At 48.9% G+C, this 27,189-nt stretch overlaps 1 protein-coding gene across 13 annotated transcripts in view; it reads right to left on the bottom strand.

Annotated features, from left to right (window-relative positions):
• Nucleotides 1-27,189, bottom strand: part of DENND1A (DENN domain containing 1A) — a 538,527-nt gene that overhangs the window by 67,643 nt on the left and 443,695 nt on the right. For all 13 annotated transcript variants that reach the window (XR_011255499.1, XM_069582473.1, XM_069582475.1 and 10 more), the window contains one exon: nucleotides 78-182. Coding sequence is in view for 12 of the 13 variants with exons in the window: in XM_069582473.1 (XP_069438574.1) it covers nucleotides 78-182 (105 nt within the window). In the remaining variant the exon portion in view is untranslated. The remainder of the gene's footprint in view (nucleotides 1-77; nucleotides 183-27,189) is intronic.

Genomic DNA, 27,189 nt, shown 5'->3' with positions numbered 1-27,189 from the left:
CAGTGCTTAAGAGTGGAGGCGGCTGCAGAAACCCCACTGGGGCCCCAGACGCAGACCAGGCGAGGGAGGCCAGGCACCTGTTTGAAGAGCTGCAGCTGGGTGGCGTTTTGCAGGAACTGCCTCATGGCTCCTGAGCGATAGTGCGACACGAAGGCTTCCTCGCAGAAGGTGATTGGCTCCTCCTGGGAGACAGAGATGAGATGGAGAGAGGAGGGTTAGAGGGAAGGAGCGAGAGACATCAGTGCTTGAATTCTGGCAGGTGGCACTCCTACATCCTTGATGTCCCTAATTCTCACAGACCTGTGAAGTGGCTGTTATCCTGGTGGCATTCTACTCTACGGATGAGGAAGCTATTTCAGAGAGGAAGAGACATCTCCCAAGGTCACAGAGCTGGTAGGAGGCAGGGTGGGAATGAAGGGCAGGATTCCAAACCCCGGCCGCTTCCATATTAGCCACAGTCATACTCCAAGAGCAAGTCATGAGATGTGTCCTTCAATGGGATGATTCCCAAACTTTTCTTTGCACTTGTAGGAGAGGAACCAGCTCTTTGGATAGCACTTTATGCAGAAGGAGCCCTGCTACCTTCAATAGCCCAGCTGCTCTGGGGGTGCTGCGGGTCGGGATGCTGGCTGGTCTTCTCTCCACCCCTGCCTCTCCCCCATCCCACACCTTTGTAGTCCCTAAGGCAGTGAACACAGTTTGAAAACCATTTATAGAGTGATCTTAACCAGTAGCAAGTTATAATTTTAAAATAATAAACAGGGATGATCAAAAATAAGATTTTATCACCCAGGTAACTTTGTGCTTATGCTGTTTGATAAGGAAGTTTGCTTTTACCGAACCACATTTTATGAGTCAAGAAAATGACACCCTAAGCTTAAAAAACCACCCATCTTTGTAGTCAACACCTCAATCCTTCTTTGAAGGTATTTGGAGTACTCATTTACACAGACAAGGCTTTAATTTCAACAGTGTATTCTCAATTCTGAAAGATCAGACTTCTACATCTTGAACTGAATTAAAGGTACCCCTCCTCTCACAGACTTGGTGGCAAACACAGACGTTTGAAGCTCCACTTTCATCCTGCTTTAATGAGTTAGGTGAGTTTTAAATTTACTGTGTAGCTGCTGTAAATTCCGAGAGTCCCTCCTGCTTAAATCCAGTCAATATTAGCTCAGCAACTGGGCAGACTTACTGCACAAGGAAGACCCTAACATAATAGAGTAAGGGGAATATTTATTTGTATACAGTTATACCCCACCTAATTTTACAAAGGAACTGAGGCCCCTAAAACAAAGAAAAAAAATCAGTGCTGGAAAATACATAAACATATAAAACGTATTTATTTGTGAAAAGAGCATCTGGATATGCAGGTCGTATGCGGTTTCTAAAATTAAGTTACAGGGACTTCCTTGTGGTCCAGGGGCTAAGACTCTGTAGTCTCAATGCAGGGTGCAAGGGTTCAATCTCTGGTCAGGGAACTAGATACCACGTGTCACTGTAAAAGTTTGCATGATTCAACTAAAGATCCCACATGCCACAGTTCAGACCTGACAAAGCCAATAAAGATTCTTAAAATGAAATAAAATAAAGTTACAAAATTAGCTCTGAGCTTCCTGGCTGCCAAAGCAAGAAGGGAAGAATGCAAATATTACACTGTCTATGAGGAGAAAAACACACATCAGTTCCTCAGGGGAAAGAGTTTTCATGACATTTACTACTTTGGTATGAATTTATACCTTCCTTGCTGCAAAGTGGAAAGCTCAGCCAGTGAGAACCAACAGAAGCCCACCTGGAATTCCATTCCTGTGGTCTGGAAGTTTCTCACCCTTGGAACCACAGCAGGGCAATTAATTCTCTCTCCAGGAGGTCTCAACCATGAGCACAATGTCACTCATACACTGATCACTGCTAATAAACAGCCAGTTCAGACTTCTCTCATTCCAAACTCATGTCTCAATCCCCACCTGGATGGAACCTCAAACTCAGAATGGCCCCCAAACTCCCAATTACTATCCCATCTGGACTGCACTCTAAATCTGCTTTTCTTTCTGGAGTTATCATCATCCATGGCTGCTCACAGTAGACCTATCAGACTTCTGAGTCTGTCCCCTTTCCCCAGGGCAAAGTCTCATCAACCTGTCCCCTGCTCTCCATCCCTTGGCACAGGGCTGACTGCCGTGGTAGGCGTTCGGCTTTATGTGGCTCTCCTCTTTTGTTCCTCCCCAACCACTTTAATCCTTCTGGCCAGAGAGATTTCTAAAATGCGAACTGGATCACATCACTATCCTACTCAAGGACTGTGGAGATTTGTGTGCTTATCTAGTCCTTGCACTAGATTATAAGCTTCATGCGGGCAGGAGCAGTCCCCAGCTTTCTTTCCCAAAGTCCTTCTGTGTCACTTTCCTATGTTCTCCTGTACACCTGATGCTTCAAATGCATCTCCTAGTCACAGGCCAGGTCCTTTCGACTTCCTCCTGTGCTTTTGCCAGTTCTGCTCCTTCTATCTGGGCTACCATCCTTTAAACACAGGCCTGTGTGTGGCAGTCACAAACCCCTACTCGGTGCTCCCACAGTGCCTGGTACATGCTGGGTGCAGGGTAATCTTTACTGGTGTCTCCATGACCAGGAGCTCGAGAGGGCAGAGGCCCTGCTGGACTCACTACTCTACTCCCAGCCCCAAAGTGGAACCTCAGGGATACTGGTTAAAGAACCACAGAGCGTGCATGGCCCTGGTTCTTGTCATAGGAGCCCTGTAGTCTCCGTGTGGTTGAGATACCGCTTAGCCTGATGGTAAAGAGGTCTCAGAGCATGGAGCCCAATGAGTGATGCCTGTGTCCAGGGAGCTTAGAGCTGCTCAGAGGAAATGCTCATTGGAGCTGTGAGCATTCATTCCTGGAGCTTTGGCCCAGCATTGCTAGGAAGAAGTCTGCTGAGGGATTTGTATGGAAGAGTAACCAGAGGCAGGCTTTAGCTGTAGGAGGGCAGAAAGAATCTCATCTTTGGGGAGACATGAACATATTGGGGCTGTTGTCTATTTACTGGAGATGACATCCCCCTGGTCAGATGTCTGTGTCAAAGAAACAAACTGAAGGACATGGGCATGGATGGGAAGGACTCAGGGGAAATGTGACAGAGGGGCCCTTTCTCGCAGAGAGCTCAGAGAACAACAGCAGCAGTGTCAGCTGAGAATGGAAACAAGTACTGCCTACGGTGCAGCGCTGCTGGGCTGGGTGGCAAAATATCCACCGGAGTCAGAGAGGAAAAGGCTAATCCTTTCGGGGCAGCAGGTGCGAACATGGGAGAAGTAGACACATTCAGTGGAGCCTGGGAGGGTAAGAGTCAGGTGAGCCGTTCCCACCCATCAGGGCGACCGTCCTGCCCTAACCCGGTGCTATTATCAGAGGCACGTGTGAGGTCTGCCCGGCAGCAGGCACAGAGGGTGCTTTCCCTTGCAGGACTCATCTTCTAAGGAAGCGAGCATACTCATGGTTCACCTGATCCTTACGGAGGAGCAGGTCACATGACCTGCACAGGGCAGAGTCAGAGTTTTACACAAAGTGGCTTCCAAAGCCCAGCCCTCTCATGTATGGTCTGCTGTAGACTCGGGCCTTTCTTGAAGGCCTCAATTCTGTCTGCCCTTGGACACCTGCTGGGGAGCACAAGCCTTCTCTTCAAAGTGGGAGCCCCTCAGAGATGAACTGCTCCCAGGAGGGAGGAGGTGAGGTGCGGTGAAGGTCCTTTCCGCCACAGGCCCAACTCAATGCCTACCCATTTGCATCCACTTGTCCACCCCCTCCTGCAGTTGAAACGGCCGCCCCCATTCTGCTCTCTGCAGCGGTGGAGGGGAGTAGGTAAGGTGTCTTGTTAATTCCCTCCTTTGTAGGAAGTGCTGATTTAGTTCTCCTGTTAGGCTGATTAAACCTTTTGTCTTCTTGGGCGACACTCTAGGCGCTGGGGTTACTTACTGAGAGCGATTTTAATTCAGGCAAGTCAGGCCGTGAGCAGTCAAGCTCAGATCGCATTAGTAGAGTTTTCCATCCCTGACCCAAAGGACAGTTAAACACAACTGCTTAACCCTATCAAGGACTTGGTTACGAAAAGACAAGTTTTACTCTTGGATTATCTTCTTGACACATGGAGTCAATAAAAAATTCCATTATTGATGAGTCCATCTTTGTTAACAGGTGAAGTTGGTGATTCCAAAGGTTTAATTCCATAAATAAATGGCTTTTATCCACAGCACTGAGGGTACTGGTGTAAAAATAAAACCTCCCATCAGATTCTTCAGCATCTTTCCTTGTTCTGCTGATGTATACTGAAAGCATCAAATTCTTACTTTTCTTCATAAATTTAATTTTTACCAAAATTTTATGTGCATATTTATCCTGCAATTTTAAGAAAAAAATGAGGTGCCCACTCTTTATGGACCTTAAGTTAAAAAAGTGATAATTCTGTAAGATTCATCCATCCAAAAATTTTGAAACACCTACTGTGTGCCTGGCTCTGAGTTAGAGAAATACAAAGATGAATAAAATACAGTTCCTACAAGTAACACTAATAATCAAATGAGGGGTAGGGAGAGGATGAGGTATGTATGGATGATACAAGAATGGCAGAATGTTATGTTTATAGCAGCATTATTCACAAAAGTCAAAAGATGGAAGCAATCCAAGTGTCTACAGGCAAGTAAACAAAATATACAAACAATGAAATATTATTCAGCCTTCAAGAAGAAGGGCTTTTTGGCACATGCTACAGTATGAATGAAACTCGAAATTATTACGCTAAGTGAAATAAGCCAGTAACAAAAGGACAACTCTCTTATCTCTGGAGTTGTCATCTTTACAGGGACAGAAGTAGAATGGTGGTTGTCAGGGGCTGAAGGGGGAAGGAAGGGGAGCAGTTGCCTAAAGGGCATAGACTTTGTTTTGCAGGATGAAAAAAGTTTTAGGGATGGCTAGTGGTGATGCTGCATGGCAACGTGAAGTGTGAATATATTTCATGCTCCTGGGCTGTCCACCTAAAAATGGTTGAAATGGTAAAATTTATGTAATATATATTTTACCATAATTAAATTTTTAAAAATGATACAATACTTATAGTTGTAGAAGCAGTGCAATAGGTACATAGGAGTTGGTATATTTTGTACATATTTGAAATTTTCCATAATAAAAATAAAAAACCTCCTGTTACCAAGGAGTTTGGCTACTTCAGGGAACAAATAAGCACAGTACAGCGTGATGACGGGCACACTAGAAGGCTGGTTCTGATTTTTCTGGGTAAAGCCATCTTTAACAAAAAAAAAAGAAAAACTTAAAAAAAATTAAAGAAGAAATCTGATTCATTTGAGGTAACACAACATGGTGGAGAGAGAATATGTCCTGGGGTCAGAAAGTCCTGGACTTGAATCTGGACTCTGAAGATACTGGCCACGTGGTCTCAAGTAACTTGTCTTCTCTCATCTGCAACAATGACTCAAGGAGGGCCCATCTCTTAGGGTTGCTTATAAGATTCAGACAGATGACAACAAATACATTTTGCACAAGTAACTACTCTTGAGGGCAGAGACTGGGTTTTACTAAGACGGGTAACATAATTTGTGGAAGCCAGTGTAAAAGAAATAAGCAGGAAAAAAGTGCTGTTGAGTACTAAAACATAAAGCTTTTTTTTCTTCATGATCTCTTTATGGTGCTTTTAAAGTTTGCTATTTAATGTCATTCCAAGAAAGTGGGCTGCCGTCTATGGGGTCACACAGAGTCGAACATGACTGAAGCGACTTAGCAGCAACAGCAGCATGTAAAGAAAAAAATAAGAATTTAAATTATTAGCATGGCTTTAATTGTTCAGCTTTGTATCGTGCAATGCCAGTTCTAAATGCTAACATATGTGGAATCGTATTTTGTAAATCATATATGCATTCGTGTTTTGTTCTTATCAGACAGCGGAAATGCTGCACAAAACTAACTCAACTGGTTTTTATTTCAGTTCTTGATACACGCACATTTTATTAACATTCTCTGTCTCTGGCTTACTGACGAGAAAAGAAAAGGGACGATGGTTGCTCCATTGTTTTCTCTCCTTCCGTGTCATCAAGGGAGGAGGTGGTTGGCTAACACAAGGATGAGTTAGGATTGTGACAGGTTTCTGCAGTCATTATTGGTGCTTCCTAGAAGACCCCCATCTTCTCTCAGTGTTGAAAAACTTCTGGTTCTGACATAGAGTGTGGACTCTGGGGCCTGTCAGTGCCCCCTGTTGCGGCCGCAGACACTGACACGTTTACCCTGCCAGTGAGCTCCATGCGTGCTGGGTGAGCTGGAGCACCCTGTGCAGACCTCTGCTCCTGTGCACACCCCACTGCCCCTCAGGCTCCATCCACAGAGCACAAGTTCGAGGGTAAAATTGGTAAGGAAGTTTGAGATTGTGACAGAAGAGCATAAACCACACACAGGCCATCTGTGCACAGGGCCACGGCTGCATACCGCACAACACACACCAGTGAGGCCTCTTGGCTTCACACTTCTCTTATCCCCCTCTCCCTTCACAGGCTAAACACTCTGTAGGGGCTCTGGTTGTTGACTCTCTTTGCCATCTGGCTGGCCAGTGTAGAACAGCTTCAGGCAAGTGTGTAGGTTGACGGAGGTGGGGTTTCTAAACTCTTGAGCGTGACACTCAAGGTTCTATGTGACCTTCGCCAGCTGATGTTTCTTGCTTATGACGCCATCTACCTTGTCCATACGCTCATTCCTTTCCAGAAAGTCTGGACTCTCGATCACCCACTGCTTCACACACTCTCACTCTTCTGGCTTCCTTCTTCACGTTACTTCCTTGTGAGAACCTTACCTGATTCTCTCAGGTGAAGAGAGCCTCCGTTCCTCCTCCAAGCCCCTACACCTGTGCCCACCGGCCTCTCCCCAGCCCAGGGCAGACTCCTAGAGGTGGGCTAGGACCTGGCATGCAATAAACATTAGCTGAGTCACTCCAGGAACAGGCAGATGGGGCAGCAGGGCACAGCGCTGGGCTCTGGCCCCAGCTCTGCCCCTGTGTGCACACGGCTGCACACAGGGTCCCCATTCTCATCACCTGCCACAGGGGGATCGCTCAGGGGTTAAACAGGGGTGAGTGCAATAGTGTGTTTAGTAATGCTCGACCATGGCCATGCATTAGAATCACCCAGGGCACTTTCTTAGTAGCTCCTAAAACTCCCCACGTGACTCTAGTATGGCCAAGGTTGAGAACCACGTGCAAGTGAAAGTGACCAGCACAGTACCCACACCAATCAACATTCATGTTTTGAAGTTTAAGAGTAAAGAAATATTATAGAGAAAGCCAGAGAACCTGGCCCTGTTTATCACCAGTAGTCCCAAACCAACTGCATTTTGTTGAAGTACCTCCAATTTCCTAGCAAAATACCCAAATCACTGGCCAAAGTGCAGCAGAGCCATATCTTGCTCTGAGGTTTGAAGGGTCCCTCTAAAGCCTCCCCTGAGCAGCCAGTACTGTCTGCTCCGGGTCTCAGCACCACTCCCAGAGCTGGGTCAGAAGGGTTGCTCCTCACGGGGTCAGGCAAGGACCCTCGGTGAGTTCCCAGCAGACATAGAAAAGGCTGAGGATGGTGCCCAGCCTGAAGAAGTGAAGTGAAGTCGCTCAGTCATGTCTGACTCTTTGCGACCCCATAGACTGCAGCCTGCCAGGCTCCTCAGTCCATGGGTTTTCCAGGCAACAGTACTGGAGTGGATTGCCATTTCCTTCTCCAGGGGACCTTCCCAAACCAGTTCTTGAACCCGGGTCTCCCGCATTGTAGACAGACACTTTACCATCTGAGCTACTTACTCCTGGGAGGCAGGGAAGGAGGGAGGGAGAGTTGGGACGGAAGGATTAGACTCCAGCCGATTCAGGTTAGCCAGAAGCAGTATAGGCTGAGGAGGCTGAGGTTGGCTGAGTACTTGCTCTGGACCAACACGTGTTAATACCTTCCCCTCCCGGAATCCTCACCAGAATCGTGGGCACCCATGAATGACTCCCACTGTACAGATGAGGAAAGGGCGCCTCGGCTGATGAAATGCTCTGCTCGAGGTTCCAGAGCTGGTGGGTCTGAATGACTCCCAAGTGCAAGCAGCTCTCCCCGCACCCTCAGAGGCACATGGTGGTACATGCCTGAGGGCCACCAGGGGTGGAGGGTGGTGGGAAGGTGATCGCAGCACAGCCACAGTCGTGGCTCTGGCGGGGCTGGGCCAAGCCACGTTGGGGGATGAGAGGACCAAGACAGTCTTTCGAACCACGCATGTGGTAGCCCAGGTGCGCCAGGGACAGCCTCCCAGGCTGGGCCCCTGTGACTATAATAAGCCCTAAACAAAGAATCAATGTGTCCCTGTGAAGGCGGCTCACTGTTGGGATGATTTCAGTCGGGGAAATGTGGGTGCCTGACGAGAGCTCCTCAGATGATTTGCAGGGCCAGAGACAGCCGGGCTGACAGTATTTGCCCATTCGGGCGGGCCCGCCGCTTGGTATTGACAGGAGACCCCACACACTCTCGCTAGATTACAGTAAAGACATTCAAATCACAGGCGCGTGGCCCACGCCCAGCTCCTCTGTGCCAGCAGCCCCTGCCTTCTGCATTAACCGAGACAAACAGGGGGAAGTCAGGAAATTCTGATTAGCAGATGAGCCAGGAGGCTGCGGAAGCCGAGGAGACACGATGAAGGGGGTCCGCATGCATACCAGCTTAAGATTTCCTTCCCATAAGAAATGCAGATGGTGGCAGCTCGATGGGAAAGCAGGTGCTGTGATTAAACAGAGGCCGCTCACTGAGCGCCGCCTGCACTGGGCGCTCTCCTGTGCATTATCTCACTCTCCAAGGCCACCTGTGAGGCAGGTGTCGCCGAGACCTCCATTTGACAGATACAGCTACTGAGGCTCAGAGGGGTGAAGCCACTGGCCTCTGGCCACTGACTTCAGAGCTGGAGTCTGAAGCCAAGTCTGTCTGGCCCTGGACTCATGTGACACAGTATTATTTAAAATATAACACAGTATTTGTATCTCTCAAATACAGAGAGAGTATTTGACGTAGCAACTGCCACAGGTGCTGCTTTGGCAATTTAGGGTGATGGAGTAGAGGTGGTGAGGAAGGGTGGGCTCTGGAGAGATGAGTGAGTTTGGGCTCCACCCTGGGCTGGCAGGAGCCATCCAGCTCTGGAGCCTCTGTTTTCTTACCAACATGCCGGAGACAATCCCCACCCTCATCCTCTGAGCACTCACACCATGACATCGGCAGGTCCCAGGAGCAGCGGCTGGGTTAGTGAGAGCTGGTGACCAGCCCTCACTGAGTGAACTGCTACGCTGTCCCCAGTAGGGAACCACACAGGGACACGCCAAGATCTCACCATCAAATACCTGCTCAGCCACTGGTGGGCCTCGCTGTCACTGAGCGCCACATTCTCGGTTTTAACAGTGACCCTTACATTCCAAAGTCCCAGGAAAGGATGTGCCAAACTGACTAGAGATGAGGATGTTGTTTCCTGAGAGTGAGGAGAAGACAGTTCAAGAGCACATACTGGAGAGGGGGTGGGTTTGGAGGGCCTGGTGGTCCCCTGGGTAAAAAGCAAACCAACCTGAAGAGTGACCAGAAGGGGGACCAGCGTTAGCTGTGGCCATGGGAATGCGGGACCCACAGATCAAAAGGCTTTTAAACCACATGAAAATAAAACTGGAGCAGCACAAAATAAGTCTGTAGAGAGGAGAAATCCCAGCTCCGAGTTAAGTGAGGGGAAGACAGACAGACCTCACCTACGACACACCAGTCCTTGGTGACACGGCCCCCAGGGAGCTCATTCACAGCACTGTCCACATGCTGGATTATCGGGCTCACTCACAGGGTCACAGACACATGACCAGCCCTCTCCCAAATGTCACTTATTCAGGGCCAACCTCTGGTGTCTGGATGGGGTGTGCTGCCCAGGAGGCTCTGGCAGCAAATTTTTAGTCATGAGCAAATGGCAGCATTGTGAAGGGGAAAGGGGACAAGGAGAAGAGCCGAGACGCTCAGCTTGGCTTTGACTCCTTCTCCTTGTCTGGCCTTCAATTTATTCATCTATGAAATGGAAAGGGACTGGGCTAGAAAATCTTCAAGGTACTTTCAAATGTTAACATGTACTGTTTCTAGACACCCATCCAGGTCACTCTTTGAAAGACCTTTCTCTACAAGGTCACTCAAGCCCCCCACAGCGAATGTGTTTCTGTGCACAGCTCTCCATGCACGGCTGGGAACAGGGAACAACAGCTCTGCCACTTTCTGCACAGTGGAAGGTCCTGAGCTCTCGGAGACAGCTTTCTTATTCCCCAAATGGAAGATACATGTCTTACCTCATGGGGCTATGCGGGGATCAACAGGTGATTCACATAAAATCAAACTCAGGCCTTGACTCCTAGAGGGGCTAAAAAATATTGGTTTTCTACCCCAAATAATGGTTGTTCTCTGCCCAGAGTGTGCTTCCTGTGACTTACTTCAGGGCCTGTGATGTGCACTCCCTGTCCAGGACACACATCGGGTCAGTGGGGTCAGGACCATGATGCAGAGCAACAAGAAAAAGATAATGCCCAGAGACCTCTGTGGAGCCCCTCCCTGGGCTGGGTGCGGCGGGCACGTGGAACTGTCTTGAAGGCTGGATCTGCACAACAACCCTACCAAGAGAGGCTCTTTATCCTCATCTTGCAGAGGGACACGACTTGCCCAAGACCACAGTGCTGCAAAGAGCCAGGGCTGTATTTGAAGCCCTTTCTGTCTGTCCCCCAAAGCCCAGATAGGCTCTTCCTGCAACACACCAGCGCACTCAGAGCATGCTTAGTTGCCCAAACTCTTTCCCACTCTGGGTTTCTGGGGGGACTTGAGACAAAGATGATTTCTCACACATGAGCCCTTTCTCATGTGAGAGTCTCTAGATGGGGATTACATACTGTCTGGGGACTCGAGAGAGGCTCAGAGCAGCCCAGAGCCCTGTGAATGGGGAAGTCAGTGAGCCTCTGGGAGCCTGTTTCCTCATCTGTAAATTGGGGATATTACCTACTTCATATCGAGAGGTTTGAGATGATACCATATTTGCCTAAGTGCCAATTCTGAGGGGCACAGAGCAGTTGCACAAAGGCAGTTCAGGTCCTAACAGCTCTTTTCAGATGCCCTTTGAGAGCTGGGTGCTTCATTTTGTGTGGGGCCTTCTGCATCTTTCCCTTAACAAATACCTGTTATGGGGGCTGTGTGGGGGGTGAACTGTGAGAGCACAGACAGGGTGACTATGCAGGGCACAGCGGCAGGGAGCTCCAAGAAAGCCCACATGGTGGGGAGGGTGGGCGAACAGCAGCACTGATACACAAAGCAAGCTCCAAGGAAGGGCAGGCGTTCGCTAGACGGCAAAGCAGAGGGGCCAGGAGCGGAGGAGTGGGGCAGCGACAAGGAGTGCACGGCGAGGAGGTGCTGTCCCTGGGGCTCGAGGGGCACGCCACAGAAGGAGTGAGTGAGACAGAGATGCCACCTCTCTTCTTGAGAGCCAGAGATCTGAGGAGTGGTGAATGCTGGGCCCCTATAATACACAACTGCCAAGAAAGGTGCAGAAAATAATTTACTCAGCACGTGCCAGCAGCTTGCCCCTGAGCAACCCACCCAGCCCTGAGCTGAGCCTCCCCTGTCCGAGGAGCAGACTTCATTCTCAGGGAAAGAAGGGCTTCATTTTCTCAGAGCCTCATCTTCAAATCCACCCGCTATGGGCCAGGCTGCGGGCGGAAGTCCCCCCTCCTCGCCCTTCCTTCATGGATTAAGTGGGGACAGCTGCCCTGGGACACCCCCGCCTTCTTTCTTCCTGCCTTGGCTGGGTGAGGCGTCCCTGCTCTGGGTTCCACAGCCTCTGCGCCCTCCCACTGTAGCCCTTCCTGCTGTTTCTGTACTCCTGGCCGCCCAGGCGTTTCCTCACTAGATGAGGACTCCTCGTGGGCCCGGGTGGAGTCTTACGTGGCTCTGCATCTCCTGTTCCTAGCACACTGCCTAGGTCAGCACAGGCACTCCGATGCTTGTTGAATGAATTATTCACGGCAGATAAGGCTACGGGAACACTTCCGAGAAAGAGGCCAACGGGGTGGAGAGCGAGACAGACAGACTGAGGATGCGAGCGTGAGGGTGAGCGAGAGGAAGGGAAGAGAGAACGTGGTGTGTGTGCTGGGAGGGGTAGCAAAGGGAGGCAGGAGGCTGGGAACACTGTCTAATTAGACCACATGTGCAGAGCAGCATCTGGCTCAAAGCGCAGCAGTTTACACCGCTCCTGGAGTTGTCGTGGAGACAACCACATGACCAGCCTGGAGCTGAGACTTGGGGGCAGCAATCCAGATGCACTCCTAACATATTCTGACAGAGAGCAGATGGGCAGCTATTTGCAGGGCCAAAAAATGCCAACTCCGCTCCCCTCCAGACCTGCGTGCCCTCACTGATCATTTTCATCTTGTAAAGTCATTCTTATCTGCCCTGGAACCACCAGTTCCTCCCATGTAGGAATCAGTGTGAAAGCTGCTATTTCTGTAGTTCTCCGACCATCACAACTTCCGGCCTGCTCCTGTGAGCGAGGAAATGTCACCACCTTTAATGAAGGGGTCCTCTCTGCTGGGCTCCGCTGCCGCAAGGCTCCTCCCCCTTCCAATCTCTTTCTTCACCATTAAAGTGTCTAAATTCCTCAGTCTTTAGGTCCCACTAAACAGATCCTGGATCAAGGGCAATGTTGAGCAAGTGTGGGGAGAACAAGGGGTTTGTGGCTGAGCTCTTGCCAGGCCAGGTACTCACCTGGGCATGCCCTGGCCCTCTCTCAGCTCGATTTACTTCTCTGCAAAATGGGCTTTGTAATATCTACTTTCACGGGGTTATTTCAAGGATCAAAGTAAATAATTATAGAAGATCCCTGAAAATAACAAAATCCTATAAAAATTTTTTTTACCAGGATAAAAGTTCTTTATAAACCTCAAAAATTTTAGGTAGAAAGCTCATTAAAAAAAAAGGACAAAGAATGACAGAAAAGTGACCCCCCCCCAAAAAAAATCTTAGGTTCTATATGAAACCTAATTACCCAGGTATATGGCAAATTTCTTATTATGTCTTTGGTGAGGGGGGAAAACATCTAGTGTTGGAGAGTCAGGCTGGGTTTGAATTCTGGCTCTGATGTGTGATCTTTAGGAAGCAACTTAGAGTTCTCTAGAGCCGCAGGTTCTTTATCCATTAAATGGGAATAATCATTTTTACCACTAATGACCTAATTCAATATAATGACAACATATATAGGCACTCAGTAAAGGTTTCCCTTCTTTCTTCCTGATCATTTAACAGAATCAAGTAAGACTGAGGATAAGGAAGAGTAGTAGAAAGTGTGGGTTCAGTTAGAGTGGACTGGAGGCACCCTTCCTGGCTGTGTGGCCTTGGGAAAGGCCACTCATCTTTTCTGAGCCTCAGTTTCCTCTTCTGGAAAAGGAGGAGGATAGGACCTACCTGGCATGCTGCTGTGTGGTTTACAGGGAACAGTGAATGTAAAGCAGTTAATAAAGGCCATCATGATTCTCCCCTCTCTTACTGGAGAAATCCTCAACTCTTTTGGCAAAAATTACACCTTTTATGTGGGTCTAACCTGGGGTACATATGCCACACTGTCTCAAAAGAAAGGAGTTTCCTTTTTGATGGACAAGGCATAAAGTGACAAAGTGAAGTGAGGACCGGGACCAGAGGTGTGGGCTGCTTTGGGCTCCCACCAGCACGGCATCCCGGTCCAGCCTGCTGCCTGAGTGGCGTGCGTGGCGGGCTTGTCCAGGTGCGCAGATGCTTATTTATAAAGCACCGCAGGGCTTCCCGCTGCCACACATGCCTGCCGTCGCAGGTGTGGGGAAGGCCTGGCTAAAAATACTGCTAACGTGGGTTTAATGTCGCCCAGCAGAGACTAATGATTGTTTTAAGTAAATATTAATTATAAGAGTCGCCTGGATAGAGTGGCATGAATATTCCTGCACCTACATATGCAGGAAAAGAGCCTATGCGGGGAGACAACTTCTTACATACCTCCTCCAGGGAGTTATTTAATGACTGCTACTGCTACTGCTAAATCACTTCAGTCATGTCTGATTCTGTGCGACCCCATAGACGGCAGCCCACCAGGCTCCCCTGTCCCTGGGATTCTCCAGGCAAGAACACTGGAGTGGGTTGCCATTTCCTTCTCCAATGCATGAAAGTGAAAAGTGAAAGTGAAGTCACTCAGTCATGTCCTACTCAACGTGACCCCATGGACTGCAGCTTACCAGGCTCCTCCGTCCATGGGATTTTCCAAGCAAGAGTACTGGAGTGGGAGGACTCTAAATACTTGGGCCAATTCCTAGTTAAAAGAGTTGGGAAGTGTTTCAATATGTAAGATACAGGGATTTTCCTATCTGAGAGAGAGATGATCATCACCAGACCAAATAGTCGATTCAGTTCTACTGGGCCCTTTACCATGAAAAATGATCACAGTGGTGCAGAGAACCCTGATTTTGTTCAGGGTCCAGCATGCTGCCAGCTGATTGCGGGGGCCAAGGATCTGCCCAGGAGCCTGGAGGTGGGGATCACAGGTCTGTTCTGCTTCTAGAGCTTTACTACTTGTGTCCCCTTGGGCATGCCCCCCACCCCGGCTCTATGTCTCGGTTTCCTCACTCGTATGGGAAGCTAACATTGGTTGATCATTTTGATAATGGTTCCTATGTCTGGTATAGCAAGAAGACTCACCTAGGGATGGTCTTTTAAAGGCAGATTCCTACGCTGTGGATCAGACCTTTACAAAGCTGCTCAGATGATTCTAATGCATTTGGGAACCTGGGTGGGGTTCCTACTACTACAAGAGTAGTAGACACTTACATGTGTTTACCACATGTAAGCACAGAGAACTTTCTAAGCTTTTTATGTGTATGTCCTCATTTATTTATTTTTCCTCATTTAATCCTTGTAACAGCCCCATGAGGCGGGCAATGGAGGCACAGAAATGAGTTAACTTTTCTAGGTTCACACAGGCAGGATCTGATGCCCAGGTGGCCTGGCTCAGGTCTGTGCCAGACCTAGACTGTAAGCAGCAAGGGGACAGTTGCTCTGCTCCTCTTCTCTACCATTGTGTCCTCAGTGCTCAGGGAAGAACCTTCTGGAGCAGGTGATGGATGCATTCATCAAATGTCCAAGTGCTTTTAGATAGCATATCTCACAACATCCCAAGGAAGATGCGATCATCACACCCTCCATTTTCAGACAAAGAAAACGAGGGCAGGACAGGGTGATAGCCAACTTGAGGCCATTTCTGAGTGAGGGGTGGGACTGAGACTGGAGGCCAAGCTTGGCTTGCTCCTATATCTCCTGCTATGTAGCCAGGCAGCACACAATTGCAAATTCCTGCTCCACAAGATGGATGTGAGGATTAAATGGATGTAAGACTCCCCATACACTAAACTGCTTCCCAAATCCTCCTGGTAGACTACTTCTATTTCTCCCTAGCTGTTTACTTCAAAGTACCTGTTGCTATGACCCCACATAGTTTTTGGAAAAGAGAAGGTCCTCAGAGGGGTCTTTATACCTGAGCTCTTTTGCTGGGACGTGTGGACAATAACAGTTCTATGTAAGGCTAAGACATTCAATGGTCAGGGCCCCCAAACTCTGACTTTCTAGAACCTGGATTCATGATCTTCCAGCTCCTGATCTCTATGTCCCAAGGGTGTTGTTAAGTCCCAAAGTCTTGTCCAACTCTTTTGTGACCCCGTGGACTGTAGCCTGCCAATGTTCCCTGTCCATGGGATTTCCCAGGCAAGAATACTGGAGTGGATTGCCATTTCCTTTTCCAGGGGATCTTTCTGACCCAGGGATCAAACCTAAATTTCCTGCATTGCAAGTGGATTCTTTACCATTGAGCCCCTGGGGAAGCTCTGGTGTCCCAAGTCCCTACTGTAATAGAGAAAGCTGAGGGAAGAGGGTGGGACTGCATCTGACCCAGCAGGACTTGGCAGGGACTCAGCCCAGATAACCAAAGCTGTCCTCTCTCTGTAGAAATTCCTTGTGAAAGTCTCAACCTCCACTGTCACAGTTGAGTTATTAAGTCTTCCAAAGGCTTCTGGAGGCTGTCAAGGGGATGGGCATCAAGGGGATGGGCTGCAGTCTGTGCCAGGGCACTACGGTGGCTGTGACTTCAGCCATTTCTTAGTCCACAAACTAAAGGACAGTTCAGTTCCCAGGTAATGGCAGGCCCCTTCCAACAGGGGCAGGCAGGTGTCTTTTCTTCCAGAATATCAGGTCACCATGACTGTCCTTCTTTCCTTAATAATAGTAATAGTAGTAGTAATAATAGCAGTAAACACTCGCTGAGTGTCTGCTATTCACAAACAGTATTCCAGTTAGCAGTTAACATGCTGAATTATTTAGAGGAAACTGTACTGATATCTCTCAGAGAGGGCAACGGCAACCCATTCCAGTACTCTTGCCTGGAAAATCCCATGGATGGAGGAGCCTGATAGGCTGTAGTCCATGGGGTCGCGAAGTCGGACACAACTGAGTGACTTCACTTTCACTTTTCACTTTCATGCATTGGAGAAGGAAATGGCAACCCACTCCAGTGTTCTTGCCTGGAGAATCCCAGGGACGGGGGAGCCTGGTGGGCTGCCGTCTACGGGGTCGCACAGAGTCAGACACGATTCAAGCGACTTAGCAGCAGTAGCAGTAGCAGTACTGATACCTGGGCTTCCCAGGTAGTCGCTAGTAGTAAAGAACCTGCCTGCTAATAAGGGAGACGTAAGCGATGTGGGCTCAGTCCCTGGGTTGGGAAGACTCCCTGGAGGTGGGCATGGCAACCCACTCCAGTATTCTTGCCTGGAAAATCCCATGGACAGAGGAGCCTGGCAGGCTAGAGCCATGGGGTCACAAAGAGTTGGACACGACTGAAGCCACTCAGAATATACTGGTATTTGCAACTTACTCTGAAAATGCATCAAAAATAGGTGTAGTGAGAGATGGAAAGATGCCTGATGCAGCAGACACGGTAAGATGTTAATGGCACAGTCTAGCTGGTAGGTATATGTGTATTCACTGCAAAATTCTTTCAATTTTTATTGAAACATTTTAAACAAAATATTGGGGGGAAAACCCACAGAGGAACATGAAATATTAGGCTTCATGGGGCAAAGGTGGTGGCAGGCAGGATGTGTTATTCTACAATCAACTAGTTTTGAGGAGACACCGAACATGACATTGTGTTATCCAGTTTATTGCTGATCTAGTGATAGGGAAGTAGTAAAAGTGAGTTATAAGTGAAAAAAACAAACTATTTATTGCACATCTACTCTGAGCCAGGCACTGGCATAGTAATGGCTAACCTGGTCAGTCTCTCTCCCTTCAGAGTGTAGGGAGATCACTGCCCCTACCCCAGCAACATATATGTGATGGGCACATGAAGGCATCTACCCTCTTTTGACAGATCTGGAAATAAATCTCTGAAAGGTCAAGCGACTCACCCAAGACCGTATCACAGGTAGATGGCGGGAGGCGGTTCCCACCTGTGCACGTCTTAAGTGCAAAGGCTGGGGTCCTTCTGCCACCTTGTAAAAGGCCACCAACATCATCAAATCTCACTTGCTCTGGAGGAGAGGAACTACACAGAAAACTGAAATCCCAAGATGACTTCCAAATTTCATTCCAGCCATTCTTTTCAACCCTGCCCCTCATCAGACTGGTTCATAGATTACTAGCAACCAGCTTAACTGTCTTCATTCGGGAAATCTTTCAGCTTTGAAGGTGGCTCCCCAATCACTACCTTATATAATGCTCGTGTGGCCCTGAAAGGTGACTTTGGGATTTCATTTGCCCTGCGACAGGCTGTCTGCTGAGTCCTCCCTTCCCTCTGCCCCAGCGCTAGTGGGGGCTGGTAAGTATGGCAGAAGGACGGGAGAAGCTGCCTAAAGAAAGCACGTGCTTGACAGAGTTTTGACTGGACAGTTCCAGGCCTTTCACTGCCTATTGGGCTGTCTGACCCTTCAGGACTCCAAAGGCCTTTTTGCCAATAACCTCTCCACAGGGACCAAAAGATTCTCCCTCTTGTTCTGGTGGTACACTGAGAACTCACTTCTTGCTTCCTTTAGAAGATCATTGCAGGGTAATTTGAGGTTCCAGCCAGGGGGACTGTTAAAAGACCACCCAAGAACCCCTGGAAAGAGCTTTTATTTAGTAATGAATGGGGAAAGCAAGTCTCACCTGAATTGTTTTACTAGCAACACATTCCCTGTGTCAGGACAGATAGAAAAAGAGAGCTGGTAATCTGAGCCACTTAGGAACAAAGTTGTTTCAAGAGAAACACAAGGTAACAGATTTCCTGCTGCAGGGTGACTTTACTTCTAAACATCCAGTCCCCTGAGCCCTCCCTCTGACCCTGGGAGGCTGTGCTGGTTGGTTCTCGCCTCCTGTCGCCTCCCTGGGCCCTGCTTCCAGGCTCTCTGCGCCCTTTCCTGCTGACCACCACCCGGAGGGATCTTCCTAACATGCCACTTCCACCATCTAGCCACATCACACCCACTCAAAGCACTGTCCTTCTTGTTGCCCCCGTGAGGGCTCCAAGGCTCCTCTCTGTCGGCATGTGAATGCCCCAAAGGCTCCTCCAGCCATACCTCCAACACTTACCCCTGCAGACTGGAAGTCTTGATCACTACAAACTGCCTGTAGCTCCCCTGCACCAACCACAGTTTCAGACCACCCCACTCTTCTCGTTCCTCCCTTCCTCATCAGGCTAACTCCTACTCATCCTACAAGGCCAAGCTGAGGTGTCATGGCTTGTAGGAGTCACCCCTGTCCCCAGAGCCCCCCTTTTTGGAACTTCTGTGGGCTCCCATGGCACCCCAAGGCAACCTCTATCACCTCATACAGTTCCCTGCTTACACAGCCTGGCACACAAGTAGCACTGAACACCTGTGTGCTGAATAAATGAATGAAAGAATGAATGAACTGTCTACAGTCCTGTACGGGGGGTAAGTCCCATGAAATGAAGCTGCTTTCTGAAAAGTAAAAGAATACCAAGATAGTTTGAAACAGACCCACACCATCCCAGAATTTTTCCTGGAGCAGACGGCTGCACAGCAAGGCTGCAATTATAGACACGCACACACACACGTGCACACATTGTTTAAAAAAATTCATAGAATGTACTTAACGCTGACTTTTTTTTTCTTATTGGAAACCTGTTTACAATCTTGTCCACTGTCAGTCTTAAATGTCACTTTTCAGAAAGATGGCTGCTGCCAGGAGAAATTTATTTTCAAATTGAATCACAGCATGTTCATGCAGAGAAGCGCCTCTTTTGAATCTCTAAATTGGAGGGAATTCAGGGAAGAGAACGCGAGGTGATTAGAATCTGCAAAGGCTGATTCAGGAGGAAAAATTATGAGGGTAAAATATGCATGGGTGAGCTAAACAGCCGCTATTAGTTGGTGGAGATGGTGAAAGCAGGATAACAACTACCTAGAAACCGACCAGAAAAGCGAGGATGCACAGGAAGAAGTGAAAGCAAGGCCAAGGGAGTGGGAGAACGAAATGGGGGGCGGGGAATCTAAGCAACAGGAAGAAAGCACACGTCTACTGACTGCCCATCTGTGCCAGGGACTGTGCAAGGAAGTCTTACTGGTTCAGCTTTTGCCCATTATTATTCCTGTTGTAAAAGTGACGAGTCTGAGCTTCTGAGAGATGAAGAAACCCAAGTAAGGAAGAGGGGTGTGGGCGTCAGTGTCTACCAGCCACTCTCCCACCAGCTCATGACTAGAACAAGTTTGCGGCAGACATCACTGACCCTGCTATTTGCCAGAGGAGGGTGATCAGGGAGGGCTTCCTGGAGGGGGAACACGGTAGCTGAAGCTGATTATGCTTCTTTGTTCCTGCTCAGAAGAGAACTGTCAGCTTAGGAAACTGAGCAAGACCTCAGCAAAGCTTCCTGAGCAGATCCCCTCCCTGGGGAGTGTGAAGTGCCTGTCCTTCGCGGCAGGTTCTGTGTTCCTGCTCAGAAGAGACCTGTCCGCTTAGGAAGCTGAGCCGGACCTCAGCAAAGCTTCCTGAGCAGATCCCCTCCCTGGGGAGTGTGAAGTGCCTGTCCTTTGTGGCAGGTGCTGTGTTCCTGCTGAGACAGCCAGCAGGCATGGTGCAGATTGGCTCTTGTATCTTTACGCCAAGTGAACTTGGGCCAGTCTGAGGCAAATTTCTTCCCCAAGAAAATGGAGCTGATGCTACCAGCCTCATGGGGGTGTCGTGAGGATGAAAGACCTGGCACGTGGTCGGAAGCCAGTATGAACATTATTTTTCTTTAACACAAACATTGCACATGCTGTTGATCGTTGCCTTAACCTGGCAACTGTGTACTCATCCATTAGGACCCAGCTCAAGAAATGATGCCTTTAAGAAGCCTGTCCCAAATCTGCACAGTTCCCCCTACACCAACCCCAGCCCCACCCCTCCCCACCCTTCTGAGAGTCCAGCAGAGGCCCTGAGTCAGGACTGTATTTTGCTCACTACTAAACCCCCAATCCCAAGGGCAGGGCTGGGCACATGGAAGGTGCTCCAGAGTCGCTGGTGAGTGGATGGCTGTAGGGTTGCTTAGCCCCTCCATATGCTGCTGATGACCCCCCAGGCGGCCTCCAGGAACTCAACAAATTAGTTCCAAGTACAGCAAAGGCTGGACCTTGCTTGCTGCTTCTGTGTGCAGACTCTATCTAGAAGGCCAGGGCTTACCAGCCCAGGACCTGGGGCTCTGTGGGTTCCCCAGCTCATAGTCAACCTGATGCTTGAAAACTGGTGTTTATTGGAGTCTCTCCTGGGCTCCACCTGTTGTGAAGGAAGTGTCCTGGGTTGACCAATGTGCCATTCTGATGGCTTCTGAGGGAGGATGTGTTCTGGGTGGCTCGGGCTCCAGAGTGGGCTGGGCTGGAGATCTGGGCTCTGTTGTTCACTATTCACTTGACTGTGGGAATGTTTTTAAGCTAACCAAGCCTCATTTTGTTGTTTGCAAAATGGACATAATATAACGTACCTCGCAGTGCTGTCAGGGGAACAGACAGATTTTATGCCTGACTCACGGCGAGACGTGTGATGAAGACTCAGTGGCTGGTAACTGTTATTACAATCCTATTCATTCTGTCTCCTGGGACCACATAGCAAACTGGTTATCTCCTAGTACTTGTGGTTATCCAACGTAAGCTATTACTTAATTCATTTAAAAACTTGTCTAAATCTGGTCATAGTGACTTGGTTCTGTGGAGTTGGCACCTCTGGTCTTTGGGAAGCCTGAGTGCCTATCCTAAAAGCTCTCTATCCAGTGCCCAAGGAGCCCATGCCAGAAAACTCTGTGTGTCCCTGGCCATCTAGTAAACCTCTATCTAGTGGGCCACACGGTGAAGGGAGAGAGCTCGGTTTCTGCAGACAGAGGGACCTGGGTTTGAATCCCACCCTGACTCCCAAGCCCCTGGGCAACTTACAGCAAAATCGCTCAGGTGGAGGCAAAGGGCTGTGGTGAGGAATTGATGTTCTGATCCCAGTGTCCTCTGATCCACCAGGGCACGAGAAGAGGGTTCCTCCAGCCAGCCCTCTGACACTGTCCGTCCCCTTCCTTTAATCAGTGATGGTCCTAACTTCAGGGTGGCTGTCTCTCGACTCACCAACATTGACTGACAACCTACTAATGTACTGGGTGCTTTCTAGGTCTTGGGGAAGGTGCAGTGGTCAGGAGGGCCAAAGTCTTTACCCTGCATTTGAAGGCCTCCTGCTCGGGCCCCTCCCTTCCCTTCTTGCCTCACTGAACCCCTGCCTCTGCTCCCTACTCTGCAACAGTACCAAGCGCCTTCGGGTCTGTGAATATACAGGGCGTGCTCTCACCACTGAGTCTTTGCCCAGGTTCCTTCTGCTTGGATGGTTCTTGCTCACATCATCCACCTACCTGACTGTGACTCCTGCCCCCTCCCAGTCTCGCGCACGAGCTTCCCACAGTGCACAGTGTGGTGCAGGAGGGAGACCCTGGGCAAGAGCAGGGAGCTCACTGGCTGTAGTGACCCGCAGCCTTGGTCCTGTTCAGCTCCATACCTTCCTTCCTGTGTCACCTGGGGCAGGCAACACCACTGCTCTGCCCCCATTTCCTCTCCTGTAACACAGACATGGTAATGTCTGCCTAGAAGTTTCATTTCAAGGATTACAGGAGACTATGGCAGGCATGTGGAAAACGGCAGCTATTGTAATTGTCTCCATAGTTTCCTGCCTGTTCCTCTAACTAGACTGGGAACTCCCTAAGGGCAGGAGCCATGCCTCTTTCCTTTCTCAGGATGCCCCATGGGAAGCGCAGAGCCTGATGCACTTGAAATGAGCAAGTGACAAGTCTTGGGGAGACGTGTCTCTTGAAATCAAAAGCCTCTTTGGTGTTGAAGGAGTTAAAATCTGCTCGTGCTTATAAACAAGCCCCATTTCAGCTCAGCACTATCACTGGGTGTGAGTCACAAGGCTTAGCAGGTGTGGGCAATAATTAAAGGCTTCAGCAATCTACCTGGGCAAGGTATTTTTGCCTCTTATTCCAAAGAGGAAAGTCTCTCTATGGAGAGCAGAGGAGCTCATTAATGAGACTAATTAGGTGTAAAGGGGGTAGAGGCTGGCATCAGCTGCAGCTTGGAGAAGCTAATCATTAAGCTCTGTAATCTCCTCCATGGAACACAAGCAGCTCAGGCTCAGGGGCTGGAAGCAGGCTCCCACACCTGAATACCTGACCATGGGCTTTGGATAGGCTGCAAGGCCTTACCTCCTCCCCCTGCCATGCTCCACCAGGACTTCTCTCTCTCTCTCTCTCTCACACACACACACACACACACACACACACACATGCATGCGCGCGCGCACGCACCCATGTGGCGTCGGGTCAGCTTCCAGCAAAGGATGCGGCTCATCCAAGAAGAGGATTTCCTCTCAGTGTCTCCTCACCCCTGAGGAGAGCGTGCTGGGAAGTTGTGCCTTGGGTTTCATAACCTGGATACAAGGAATGGATCAAAGAATCTACTTCCTGACCTCCACATGTGGAAGATGAAACTCCGTGCCCAGAATTCCAGATGGTCTAGCCACCGTTAACATTTACTTGTCACCGTATCCTCCTTCCTGACCTGTGAACTCAGGGACCTGTGGACTGGGGGCTGGTATCCCAAGATGTCATAGATACACTGACGCGTGGTAGGAAGGACAGGAGGGAGGGCAGTGGGGAGAGAACAGAGGGACGGATTGGGCCACTTTTCTCAGCTCTGTGGCTTTGGTCAAATCACAACAACCCCGAGCCATAATTCCCTCGTCTGTGAAAGGAGCATAAGATCATGGGTGTAACAGCATTTTCAAAAGTATAAACCACTTATCGAAGTAGTTCACTTATAATTATCTTGCATTAAAATTTCAGTAAAAGAAGAAAGAGGCTGATCATCGAGGAAGTGGGAAAATAATTCCAATAATGTCTTCACTCAGGGTTTGAGCTCGCCAAGGGCAGATGTCCTTGACCAGGGCTGTGGAGACAGAGAAACTCACACCTGGAAAATGGGCTCTCAGATGCTGGACCCAAAGATACAGAGCTCTCATCGGCTTCGGCCCAGCTGCCTGCTGCCTGGGATGCTCTCCATCTCAGACACATGCCTCAGAGACTCCTGGGAGGCAGGGAAGGAAGCAGCTCGGCTCCACATCTCCCCCATGAGACCCCCTCCACACAGCCCCCTCTGACCTTCTATACCCAGAGCCATGTCTAACAGGAGCCAACACACCCTAAGGGTCAGTTTGCTGGGGATACCCTCCTTGCCTTTATAGCCTCAGCTCTGCCATGGGCACCAAAGTGAAGCCTTCCCTGATACCCAGCTTCTTCCCTCCCCTTACCAATCTTCTGTAGTCCTTTAATCTTCTTGGCACCCTCCACCCCACCACTGACCACTTGTTTTCATGTTTGTCTTTTCTACCCCATTGCGAATGGGAAGTAAAAATCCTTCTTCACAATGAAGCTGATCTTGCCAACCCCCATCCAACCCCGGGGTGGGCATGTGACCTCTGTCTGGCCAACTGAAGGCCCCATCGTCTGGTAACAGTGATGGGTTCAGGGTGGCCCAGATGTAGCCAAACTGCACCAAGTGGTCCCGCCTGAGAGCTGATGCACAGACACCATGGGTGGAGACTCACTTTAAGCTCTAAAGGCCACACAGGCCTTATGCCTCTACTGCAAGAGAATAGAATCTCTTGCCTCTTAAAGCAAGAGAATGTTTGAAATAAAAACTAACAGGCAAGCCAAGCCAAGCCTAACAGTGATCAGTGAGAGATGAGACGACATCATTTGAGCTCCTGAATCCAGCCATGGCTGTAGCAAGGGAAGCCTCGGGGTTCTCAGCTATGTGAGCCAAGAAATTCTCCCTCATGCCTTTTTTTAACCCAAGTTAAAGTTCTACCATCTACAACCAAAAGAGGCCAAGCCAGGGGTTTAACCAGGTCTAAGGCCATTTTAGTCAACTCGCAGGATTTTTTCCTCCCCAATATTATCGCTGCTACCATCCTAACTAGAACAGTCTCCGTATTTATCCCCCGCCCCCCCTTGCCTTTTAATTATGAGCCAAGGTCACAGTTCTTGATCAGAGACAAGCAAAGACATTGCAGGACCCAAGGCTGCTCTCAGACCGATGCCTGTGGTCCCCAAATCGCTTTCCTGCTTGTAGCTGTCCTTTGGACATTTTCTGACCCCACATGCTCCTTATAAAAACCATGTTTGTTTCTCTAAGTTTTCTTCTGAGATCCCTTAGAATGTTTTCTATCATTTCCTTGGTCTGAACAACAACAACAAAAATCATGAAAATATCAGTATACTCCATGTCCTATAAAATCAAGTTTTAAAATAACTGGAATTAAAAATGGGAGCAGGGGAGCCCAAGGCCTGCTCCCAATAACAGCATGAAGCACTCTGAAAGGGGTGCTGATGTGTCTAGAGCTGTGATGCTTCATGCACATATTATAATCCCCATCTCACAGATGAAGAAACTGAGACTCAAGAGGGGGTGGAATAGGTTACTTCCCATCACAGAGCTTGGCAAATGCCTATTCCTCCCTGTTTAAGGCCCAGCTTGAGTGCTGTCTTCCCTGTGACCTGAGCTGCCTTCCTGGCATCTCCAGCAGAGCCCCCCAGGTACCAAGCAGGGTCTTGCTGATGGCTACAGGTGGGCCACCATAGCAGGCAAGATCTCAAGAGAGAGACTTTTTCATTCATCTCCACATCCTGTCCATCAGCACAGGGCCTGGCCCTGGCTGCAGTAAATCTTTATTGGAGTAAATAAGTGGCTGAGGGAGTCATGATTTGAACCCCGCCTACTCAATTGTAAGCCAGGGAGAGCTTCCCCTCCCCTAGCTGCCTCCATGACTGCCTCTGGTTCTCCCTGGAGGGAGGCAGGCTGGGTAGAAGTGGTTACGAGACCAGAAGGAGCACGGACAATGGTGATAAATATGTAAAACCCAGAAATCATTACATCAAGCTAATTCCAAATGCAAAAGACACCACATCCTCTGAGACATATCCCAACGAAGGAGTCTGGTTGGCGGCTAGAAGAGTGGACCAGAATTGTTCGGTCTGACTTAAATGATTCTCTTCTTCATGGGCAAGGTATCCAAAAGGCTCTCCATCCTCTACTAACTTTGTGGCCAAGGGATCATCTCCCACCTAGTCTCGGTTTCAGTCCTGTAAAAGATCCTTCTTTTGGTCCCTGAGAGATCTCACCACCTGATGGCTCTAGACTAGAGACTCTCTGGTCAGGAATCTCAAAATCTGAGAAGCAGAGGATATAGTTCTCTCTCTCTCTCTCTCTTTTTTTCCTTTTGAGAATGTAGCTCTCTTAAAGAGACAGTGTTACAGCAAGATGTTAACATTACACATAGTAAACTCTGTCCTCTGGGGGGAAAATGCTCCACCAACCAGAAATGAAGTGAATATTCCTCATGCAGTGCACTTGAAAACAGGCACGTTCATGTGGTGCCTGCCTTCATCTGTCAGCCCAAAGAAAGGGAGAAAGGGCCTGGTGAGCCACCCAGGAAAGACAGCTAATGCTTACAATTCAGGCAGGCAGGAGGTCTGCAAATGCTCCCCTCTAGCCTCCCACACTCGAAACATTTCCTGTAGCGAGGGCTTCAAAGGTAGAAAGGGGAAAAAAGATTTCCCCTCTGCCCTATGCCAGCCAAGAGAATATTCTTCTGTTCCTTCTGCCACACACACACACACACACACACACACACACACACACACAGCTACAGGAGAGAACCAAAACTATACACCTTAGCAAGAAAGGAGGGGATTGTGTTTGAGACCATAGATGAAGGTGATGCCAAAAGCATGTGATCTGAAGTGAGAGGTTCAATTCCTATTTCTGAAACTCATGAGGACTAAAGGAGATTAGGAGAGGGTATGGGAAGAGGCACTCCACGTGAGCTGTTACACAACAGTGGGCACACACATCTACAGATTCTGGCGCTCACTAGATTGTATTGATGGGGTCTTCATTACCAACCATAGGAAGGACAGTTCTTCAGTAAAAACTAATGAGGAAAGTCTTGACGGGCACTGGACAAAGCCCCATTCCTCCCCACTGAAGGCCCCAAACTTCTTTTCTATTGCCTTTGCCTCAGTGGTAAAGCTCCAAATAAAGTTCTCTCTCTGCTGTAGTACTGAAGGTCCCAGTTAAATGTTGCACGCTCTCTTTTAAAAGACAAAAGTCAAGTTCAGCCCTATTAATCACTAACACTTTACTGAAAACTAACTAATACATTTGGTGTCTAAAAGCAGAAGAACAAGTCATATCAGATTTTGTGTTAAGGTAGCTTGAGGGTAGGGTTGGGGCGGGAGGGGAAGTGGCTACTATAGGTACAAGACAGGCTAGTATTAGTGAAACACCCGGAAAAACTCAGTCTCCATGTGGGCAAAATGGAGAAATTTTGGCCGAACAACCATAGCTAAATGACGGGTTTGCAGCTGTTGTCAAAACTGTTGACCAAAGTGCTTTGTGTGCTTTCTACTTTGTTCTGATGCTAACCAACATCACCAATAGTGGCTTAGATAGAAGCACAGAAAATGCTGATCAAATCTGTAAAGGAGATGGTGACAGCAAGAATTAAAA

Source organism: Ovis canadensis, chromosome 3 (assembly GCF_042477335.2).
Source record: "Ovis canadensis isolate MfBH-ARS-UI-01 breed Bighorn chromosome 3, ARS-UI_OviCan_v2, whole genome shotgun sequence".
In the NCBI taxonomy this organism is placed as follows: Eukaryota; Metazoa; Chordata; class Mammalia; order Artiodactyla; family Bovidae; genus Ovis; species Ovis canadensis.
This window is presented reverse-complemented; position numbering and strand designations above follow the sequence as displayed.